The 9,079-nt window shown below is 55.7% G+C and overlaps 2 protein-coding genes across 2 annotated transcripts; one reads left to right on the top strand and one right to left on the bottom strand.

Moving 5' to 3' along the window:
- Nucleotides 1-331: 331 nt before the first annotated feature.
- Nucleotides 332-3,292, top strand: LOC135534065 (basic proline-rich protein-like; the record flags this gene model as incomplete). Its single annotated transcript, XM_064961207.1, has 5 exons — nucleotides 332-589; nucleotides 721-1,246; nucleotides 1,345-2,433; nucleotides 2,573-3,080; nucleotides 3,288-3,292. Coding segments are annotated over 5 exons (2,386 nt in total), but the record flags the coding sequence as incomplete, so codon positions are not given.
- Nucleotide 3,293: 1 nt separating this feature from the next.
- LOC135534064 (LIM domain-containing protein A-like) lies at nucleotides 3,294-8,430 on the bottom strand. The gene is made up of 2 exons (XM_064961206.1): nucleotides 8,281-8,430; nucleotides 3,294-3,971 (listed from the first exon to the last, which is right to left on the bottom strand). The coding sequence occupies exons 1-2, from the start codon at nucleotides 8,428-8,430 to the stop codon at nucleotides 3,294-3,296; spliced, it is 828 nt and encodes a 275-aa protein (XP_064817278.1).
- Between the last annotated feature and the right edge of the window lie 649 nt (nucleotides 8,431-9,079).

Raw genomic sequence — 9,079 nt, 5'->3', positions numbered from 1 at the left:
CCACTGACACAATGTGTTGCTGACAAGCTGCTGGTCAGAGATAGATTGATGTGCATGTTGGGATTAAGGTTGTTGGGATTAAGGTTGTGGTCATGTTGTGTTCATTGTATGAATAACTGGCACCCAGTGAGGCAGCAACAGTGATTTGAGCTTTTCAGTTTCCAGACTTTTACTTTTCCAATGTGAGTTCACTTTGCCAACAACTCCCCTGGGAACTCGAACCGCTGTCCCCCACGCTCCCCTGGGAAACTTGAACCACGCCGTCCCCCACGCTCCCCTGGGGAACCTCGAACCGCGCCCTGTCCTCCCACGCCTCCCCTGGGGAACCCAGACCACCCTGTCCCCCTACGCCCCTGGGGAACTTGAACCGCGCCGTCCCCCTACGTTCCCCTGGGGAACTTGAACCGCGCTGTCCCCCCACGCCCTGGGGGAACTTGAACCACGCCGTCCCCACGTTCCCCTGGGGAATCCCCGGAACCGCTGTCCTCCTACGCTCCCCTGGGGAACCAGACCACCCTGTCCCCCCACGCCCCCTGGGGAACTCTGAACCGCGCTGGTCCCCACGCCCCCTGGGAATCGAACCGCGCTTGTCCCCACGTTCCTGGGGAACTCGAACCGCGCATCGTCCCCCTACGTCCCTGGGGAACCGAACCGCTTGTCCCCCTACGCCCCCTGGGGAACCTCGAACCGCTGTCCTCCCACGTCCCCTGGGGAACTCAGACCACCCTGTCCCCCACGTTCCCCCTGGGGGAACTTGAACCACGCCGTCCCCTACGCTCCCCCTGGGGAACTTGAACCGGCGCCGTCCCCCCACGTTCCCCTGGGGAACCCGAACCGCGCGGGTCCCCCCTACGCCCCCTGGGGAATCCGAACCGCGCCGCCCCCCTACGTTCCCCTGGGGAACTCGGGAACCGCCGTCCCCCCACGTTCCCCCCTGGGGAACCCGAACCGCGCCGTCCCCCCCACGTTCCCCTGGGGAACTCGAACCGCGCGTCCCCCACGTTCCCCGGGGAACTCTCGAACCGCGTCGTCCCTACGTTCCCCTGGGGAATCCGGGACCCCGCGCCGTCCCCCTACGTCCCCTGGGGGAACCGCGTCCGTCCCCCTACTTCTCGCCCCCTGGGGAACCCGAACCGCGCCGTCCCCCTACGTCCCTGGGGAACTCAGACCACGCTGTCCCCCTACGCCCCCCTGGGGAACTCGAACCGCCGTCCCCCTACGCCCTGGGGAACCCGGGAACCGCGCCGTCCCCCTACGTTCCCCTGGGGAATCCCGGGAACCGCGCTGTCCCCCTACGTTCCCCTGGGGAACTCGGGAACCGCGTCGTCCCCTACGCTCCCCTAGGAACCCGAACCGTCCCCCTACGCTCCCCCTGGGGGAACTCGAACCGCGCTGTCCCCCTACGTTCCCCTGGGGAACTCGAACCGCGCCGTCCCCCCTACGTTCCCCTGGGGAACTAACCGCGCCGTCCCCTATGCTCCCCTGGGGAATCCCGAACCGCGTCGTCCCCTACGTTCCCCTGGGGAACTCGAACCGCGTCGTCCCCTACGTTCCCCTGGGGAACTCGAACCGCGCCGTCCCCTACGTTCCCCTGGGGAACTTCGAACCGCGCCGTCCCCCCACGTTCCCTGGGGGAACCGAACCGCCCCCCCCTACGCTCCCTGGGGAACCGAACCGCGGCCGTCCCCCTACGTTCCCCTGGGGAACCTGAACCGCGCTGTCCTCCTACGCCCCTGGGGAACTCAGACCACCCTGTCCCCCTACGTCCCCTGGGAACTTGAACCACGCCGTCCCCTACGTTCCCCTGGGGAACTTGAACCGCGCTGTCCCCCTACGTTCCCCCTGGGGAACTTGAACCACGCGTCCCCCACGTTCCCCTGGGGAACTCGAACCACGTCCCCCGTTCCCCCTGGGGAACTCGAACCACGCCGTCCCCCCACGTTCCCCTGGGGAACTCGAACCGCGCCGCTGTCCCCACGTTCCCCTGGGGAACTCGAACCGCCTGTCCCCTACGTTCCCCTGGGGAACTCGAACCCGCTGTCCCCCTACGTTCCCCTGGGGAACTCGAACCACGCTGTCCCCCTACGTTCCCCTGGGGAACTCGACCGCGCTGTCCCCACGTTCCCCTGGGGAACTCGGACCGCGCTGTCCCACTACGTTCCCCTGGGGAACTCGGGAACGCGCCGTTCCCCTGGGGAACTCGAACCGCTGTCCCCCTACGTCCCCCTAGGAACTCGAACCGCGCCGTCCCCCTACGCTCCCCTGGGGAACTCGAACCGCGCCGTCCCCCTACGTTCCCCTGGGGAACCCGAACCGCGCTGTCCCCCTACGTTCCCCTGGGGAACTCCGAACCGCGCTGTCCTCTACGTTCCCCTGGGGAACTCGAAGCGCACGTCCCCCTACGTTCCCCTGGGGAATCCCGAACCGCGCGCTGTCTCCCCTACGCTCCCCTGGGGAACTTGAACCGCGCTGTCCCCCTACGCTCCCTGGGGAACTTGAACCGCGCTGTCCCCCTACGTTCCCCTGGGAACCTCGAACCACGCCGTCCCCCTACGCTCCCTGGGGAACTCAGACCGCGCCGTCCCCCTATCCCCTGGGGAACTCCGAACCGCTGTCCCCCTATCCCCTGGGGAACATTCGAACCACGCCGTCCAGCCCCTATCCCCTGGGGAACATTCCGAACCACGCACGTCCCCACGACATGTTTAAATCCCTTGGGGAACCCGAACCGGGATCGTCCCCCTACGTGTCCCTGGGGAAGAATCCGCTGGGGTCCCCCTACGTGTCCCCTGGGGAACCGAACCGCGCCGCTCCCCCTGGGGAACCCGAACCGTTGGGGTCCCCACGCCCCCTGGGGAACTTGAACCGCGCTGTCCCCCTACGTAGATGTGTTGGGGAACGTGAACCACGCCGTCCCCCTACGTTGGGGTCGGGAAGTGAACCGCGCTGTCCTCCTACGCTTCCCTGGGGAACTCGAACCGCGCCGTCCCCCTACGCTCGAACCCGCCGTCCCCTACGTTCCCCTGGGGAACTCAAACCGCTGTCCCCCTACGTGTTTCCCCTGGGAACCATATCACCAGGTAACATTCTGAGTATGTTGTCTAGCAGCACCATATCACCAGGTAACATTCTGAGTATGTTGTCTATCACTAGCAGCACCATATCACCAGGTAGCATTCTGAGTATGTTGTCTATCATAGCAGCACCATATCACCAGGTAACATTCTGAGTATGTTGTCTAGCAGCACCACATCACCAGGTATGTTTAAATGTACTTGGTCAAAAAGGGTGATTCAGTTGTTGGGATGTGGTTGTGTAGACGTGTTGGGGTCGTGAATGTGTAGACGTGTTGTGGTTGTGTAGAAGTGCTGGGGTCGTGGATGTGTAGATGTGTTGGGGTCGTGAATGTGTAGACGTGTTGGGGTTGTGTAGACGTGTTGGGGTCGTGAAAGTGTAGACGTGTTGTGGTTGTGAATGTGTAGACGTGTTGTGGTTGTGAATGTGTAGACGTGTTGGGGTCGTGAATGTGTAGATGTGTTGGGGTCGTGGATGTGTAGATGTGTTGTGGTTGTGAATGTGTAGACGTGTTGTGGTCGTGAATGTGTAGACGTGTTGGGGTCGTGGTTGTGTAGACGTGTTGGGGTCGTGAATGTGTCGACTGTGCTGTGGTTGTGTAGACGTGTTGGGGTAGTGAATGTGTAGACGTGTTGTGGTTGTTTAGAAGTGGTGGGGTCGTGAATGTGTAGACGTGCTGTGGTCGTGTAGACGTGTTGGGGTCGTGAATGTGTAGACGTGTTGTGGTTGTGTAGAAGTGGTGGGGTCGTGAATGTGTCGACGTGTTGTGGTCGTGTAGACGTGTTGGGGTTGTGAATGTGTAGACGTGTTGTGGTCGTGTAGACGTGTTGGGGTCGTGAATGTGTAGACGTGTTGTGGTTGTGTAGAAGTGGTGGGGTCGTGAATGTGTAGACGTGCTGTGGTCGTGTAGAAGTGTTGGGGTCGTGAATGTGTAGACGTGTTGGGGTTGTGAATGTGTAGACGTGTTGGGGTCATGTAGAAGTGTTGGGGTCGTGAATGTGTAGACGTGTTGGGGTTGTGAATGTGTAGACGTGTTGGGGTCATGTAGAAGTGTTGGGGTCGTGAATGTGTAGACGTGTTGGGGTTGTGAATGTGTAGACGTGTTGGGGTCGTGAATGTGTAGACGTGTTGGGGTCGTGAATGTGTAGACGTGTTGGGGTCGTGAATGTGTAGAAGTGTTGGGGTGGTGGTTGTGTAGAGGTGTTGGGGTCATGTAGACGTGTTGGGGTCGTGGTTGTGTAGATGTGTTGTGGTCGTGAATGTGTAGACGTGTTGTGGTCGTGAATGTGTAGATGTGTTGGGGTTGTGAATGTGTAGACGTGTTGGAGTCGTGAATGTGTAGACGCGTTGGGGTCGTGAATGTGTAGACGTGTTGGGGTCGTGAATGTGTAGACGTGTTGGAGTCGTGAATGTGTAGACGTGTTGGGGTCGTGGTTGTGTAGACGTGTTGTGGTCGTGAATGTGTAGACGTGTTGGGGTCGTGAATGTGTAGACGTCTTGTGGTTGTGTAGACGTGTTGGGGTCGTTAATGTGTAGACGTGTTGTGGTTGTGAATGTGTAGACGTGTTGGGGTCGTGTAGACGTGTTGGGGTCGTGGATGTGTAGATGTGTTGGGGTCGTGAATGTGTAGACGTGTTGGGGTCGTGAATGTGTAGACGTGTTGGGGTCGTGAATGTGTAGACGTGTTGGGGTCGTGAATGTGTAGACGTGTTGGGGTCGTGAATGTGTAGACGTGTTGGGGTCTTGAATGTGTAGACGTGTTGGGGTCGTGAATGTGTAGACGTGTTGGGGTCGTGAATGTGTAGACGTGTTGGGGTCGTGTAGACGTGTTGGGGTCGTGAATGTGTAGACGTGGTTGTGGTTGTGTAGACGTGTTGGGGTCGTGAATGTGTAGACGTGTTGGGGTCGTGAATGTGTAGACGTATTGGGGTCGTGAATGTGTAGACGTATTGGGGTCGTGGATGTGTAGATGTGTTGGGGTCGTGAATGTGTAGACGTGTTGGGGTCGTGAATGTGTAGACGTGTTGGGGTCGTGAATGTGTAGACGCGTTGTGGTTGTGAATGTGTAGACGTGGTTGTGTAGGCGTGTTGTGAATGTGTAGACGTGGTTGTGGTTGTGTAGACGTGTTGTGGTTGTGTAGACGTGGTTGTGGTTGTGTAGACGTGTTGTGGTTGTGTAGACGTGGTTGTGGTTGTGTAGACGTGTTGTGGTTGTGTAGACGTTTTGTGGTTGTGTAGACGTGGTTGTGGTTGTGTAGACGTGTTGTGGTTGTGTAGACGTGTTGTGGTTGTGTAGACGTGATGTGGTTGTTTAGACGTGGTTGTGGTTGTGTAGACGTGGTTGTGGTTGTGTAGACATGGTGTGGTTGTGTAGACGTGGTTGTGATTGTGTAGACGTGTTGTGGTTGTGTAGACGTGGTTGTGGTTGTGTAGACGTGTTGTGGTTGTGTAGACGTGTTGTGGTTGTGTAGACGTGTTGTGGTTGTGTAGACGTGGTTGTGTATGTGTAGACGTGTTGTGGTTGTGTAGACGTGGTTGTGGTTGTGTAGACGTGTTGGGGTTGTGGTTGTGTAGACGTGTTGGGGTTGTGGTTGTGTAGATGTGTTGGGGTCGTGAATGTGTAGACGTGTTGGGGTCGTGAATGTGTAGACGTGTTGTGGTTGTGTAGACGTGTTGGGGTCGTGGATGTGTAGACGTGTTGGGGTTGTGTAGACGTGTTGGGGTCGTGGATGTGTAGACGTGTTGGGGTTGTGAATGTGTAGATGTGTTGGGGTGTGAATGTGTAGATGTGTTGGGGTCGTGAATGTGTAGACGTGTTGGGGTCGGAATGTGTAGACGTGTTGGGGTCGTGGATGTGTAGATGTGTTGTGGTTGTGAATGTGTAGATGTGTTGTGGTCGTGAATGTAGACGTGTTGGGGGTCGTGGTTGTGTAGACGTGTTGGGGTGTGATGTGTAGACGTGTTGGGGTCGTGGTTGTGTAGACGTGTTGGGGTCGTGAATGTGTAGACGTGTTGGGGTCGTGAATGTGTAGACGTGTTGGGGTCGTGAATGTGTCGACGTGTGTGAATGTGTAGACGTGTTGGGGTCGTGAATGTGTAGACGTGTTGTGGTTGTTTAGGGTTGGTAGGGGTTGTGAATGTGTAGACGTGTTTGGTGTGGTTGTGTAGACGTGTTGGGGTCGTGAATGTGTAGACGTGTTGTGGTTGTGTAGAAGTGGTGGGGTCGGAATGTGTCGACGTGTTGTGGTCGTGAATGTGTAGACGTGTTGTGGTTGTGTAGACGTGTTGGGGTCGTGAATGTGTAGACGTGTTGTGGTTGTGTAGAAGTGGTGGGGTCGTGAATGTGTAGACGTGTTGTGGTTGTGTAGAAGTGTTGGGGTCGTGAATGTGTAGACGTGTTGTGGTTGTGAATGTGTAGACGTGTTGGGGTCATGTAGAAGTGTTGGGGTCGTGAATGTGTAGACGTGTTGGGGTTGTGAATGTGTAGACGTGTTGGGGTCGTGAATGTGTAGACGTGCTGTGGTCGTGTAGAAGTGTTGGGGTCGTGAATGTGTAGACGTGTTGGGGTTGTGAATGTGTAGACGTGTTGGGGTCATGTAGAAGTGTTGGGGTCGTGAATGTGTAGACGTGTTGGGGTTGTGAATGTGTAGACGTGTTGGGGTCGTGAATGTGTAGACGTGTTGGGGTCGTGAATGTGTAGACGTGTTGGGGTCGTGAATGTGTAGACCTGTTGGGGTCGTGAATGTGTAGACGTGTTGGGGTTGTGGTTGTGTAGACGTGTTGGGGTCATGTAGACGTGTTGGGGTCGTGGTTGTGTAGATGTGTTGTGGTCGTGAATGTGTAGACGTGTTGTGGTCGTGAATGTGTAGATGTGTTGGGGTTGTGAATGTGTAGACGTGTTGGAGTCGTGAATGTGTAGACGTGTTGGGGTCGTGAATGTGTAGACGTGTTGGGGTCGTGAATGTGTAGACGTGTTGGAGTCGTGAATGTGTAGACGTGTTGGGGTGGTGGTTGTGTAGACGTGTTGTGGTCGTGAATGTGTAGACGTGTTGGGGTCGTGAATGTGTAGACGTGTTGGGGTCGTGGAATGTGTAGACGTCTTGTGGTTGTGTAGACGTGTTGGGGTCGTTAATGTGTAGACGTGTTGTGGTTATGAATGTGTAGACGTGTTGGGGTCGTGTAGACGTGTTGGGGTCGTGAATGTGTAGACGTGTTGGGGTCGTGAATGTGTAGACGTGTTGGGGTCGTGTGAATGTGTAGACGTGTTGGGGTCGTGAATGTCTAGGACGTGTTGGGGTCGTGAATGTGTAAACGTGTTGGGGTCGTGTAGACGTGTTGGGGTCGTGAATGTGTAGACGTGTTGGGGTCGTGTAGACGTGTTGGGGTCGTGAATGTGTAGACGTGGTTGTGGTTGTGTAGACGTGTTGGGGTCGTGAATGTGTAGACGTGTTGGGGTCGTGGAATGTGTAGACGTATTGGGGTCGTAGGATGTGTAGATGTGTTGGTGGTTGTGGAATGTGTAGACGTGTTGGGGTTGTGAATGTGTAGACGCGTTGTGGTTGTGAATGTGTCGACGTGGTTGTGTAGACGTGTTGTGAATGTGTAGACGTGGTTGTGGTTGTGTAGACGTGTTGTGGTTGTGTAGACGTGGTTGTGGTTGTGTAGACGTGTTGTGGTTGTGTAGACGTGGTTGTGTAGACGTGTTGTGGTTGTGTAGACGTTTTGTGGTTGTGTAGACGTGGTTGTGGTTGTGTAGACGTGTTGTGGTTGTGTAGACGTGTTGTGGTTGTGTAGACGTGATGTGGTTGTTTAGACGTGGTTGTGGTTGTGTAGACGTGGTTGTGGTTGTGTAGACATGGTGTGGTTGTGTAGACGTGGTTGTGAATGTGTAGACGTGGTTGTGGTTTTGTAGACGTGTTGTGGTTGTGTAGACGTGGTTGTGGTTGTGTAGACATGGTGTGGTTGTGTAGACGTGGTTGTGGTTGTGTAGACGTGTTGTGGTTGTGTAGACGTGGTTGTGGTTGTGTAGACGTGTTGTGGTTGTGTAGACGTGTTGTGGTTGTGTAGACGTGGTTGTGTATGTGTAGACGTGTTGTGGTTGTGTAGACGTGGTTGTGGTTGTGTAGACGTGTTGGGTTGTTGTGGTTGTGTAGACGTGTTGGGGTTGTGGTTGTGTAGACGTGTTGGGGTCGTGAATGTGTAGACGTGTGGTTGTGGTCGTGTAGCGTGTTGGGGTCGTGTAGACGTGTTGGGGGTTGTGTAGACGTGGTTGTGGTTGTGTAGACGTGGTGTGGTCGTGTAGACGTGTTGGGGTCGTGTAGACGTGTTGGGGTCGTGTAGACGTGTTGGGGTCATGTAGACGTGTTGGGGTCATGTAGACGTGTTGGGGTCGTGTGGTTGTGTAGACGTGTTGGGGTCGTGAATGTGTAGACGTGGTTGTGGTTGTGTAGACGTGTTGTGGTTGTGTAGACGTGTTGGGGTCGTGTAGACGTGTTGGGGTCGTGTAGACGTGTTGGGGTCGTGTAGACGTGGTTGTGGTTGTGTAGACGTGGTGTGGTTGTGTAGACGTGGTTGTGAATGTGTAGACGTGGTTGTGGTTGTGGTTGTGTAGACGTGTTGGGGTCGTGGATGTGTAGATGTGTTGGGGTCGTGAATGTGTAGACGTGTTGGGGTCGTGAATGTGTAGACGTGTTGGGGTTAATCGTGAATGTGTAGACGCGTTGTGGTTGTGAATGTGTAGACGTTGTTGTGTAGACGTGTTGTGAATGTGTAGACGTGGTTGTGGTTGTGTAGACGTGTTGTGGTTGTGTAGACGTGGTTGTGTAGACGTGTTGTGGTTGTGTAGACGTGTTGTGGTTGTGTAGACGTTTTGTGGTTGTGTAGACGTGGTTGTGGTTGTGTAGACGTGTTGGGGTTGTGGTTGTGTAGACGTGTTGGGGTTGTGGTTGTGTAGACGTGTTGGGGTTGTGTAGACGTGTTGTGGTTGTGTAGGACGTGTTGGGGT

This window comes from Oncorhynchus masou, unplaced genomic scaffold (assembly GCF_036934945.1).
Source record: "Oncorhynchus masou masou isolate Uvic2021 unplaced genomic scaffold, UVic_Omas_1.1 unplaced_scaffold_2963, whole genome shotgun sequence".
Taxonomy (NCBI): Eukaryota; Metazoa; Chordata; class Actinopteri; order Salmoniformes; family Salmonidae; genus Oncorhynchus; species Oncorhynchus masou.
This window is presented reverse-complemented; position numbering and strand designations above follow the sequence as displayed.

What these genes read in the sequence shown, in the direction of transcription:
- LOC135534064 (XM_064961206.1), bottom strand. Translation starts at nt 8,430, where the DNA reads ATGACCCCAACACGTCTACACGACCCCAACACGTCTACACGACCCCAA. An exon ending in CTACACGACCACAACCACAC is followed by an intron (nt 3,972 to 8,280) that starts GTCTACACATTC and finishes ACACGACCACAG; the next exon opens with CACGTCTACACATTCACGAC.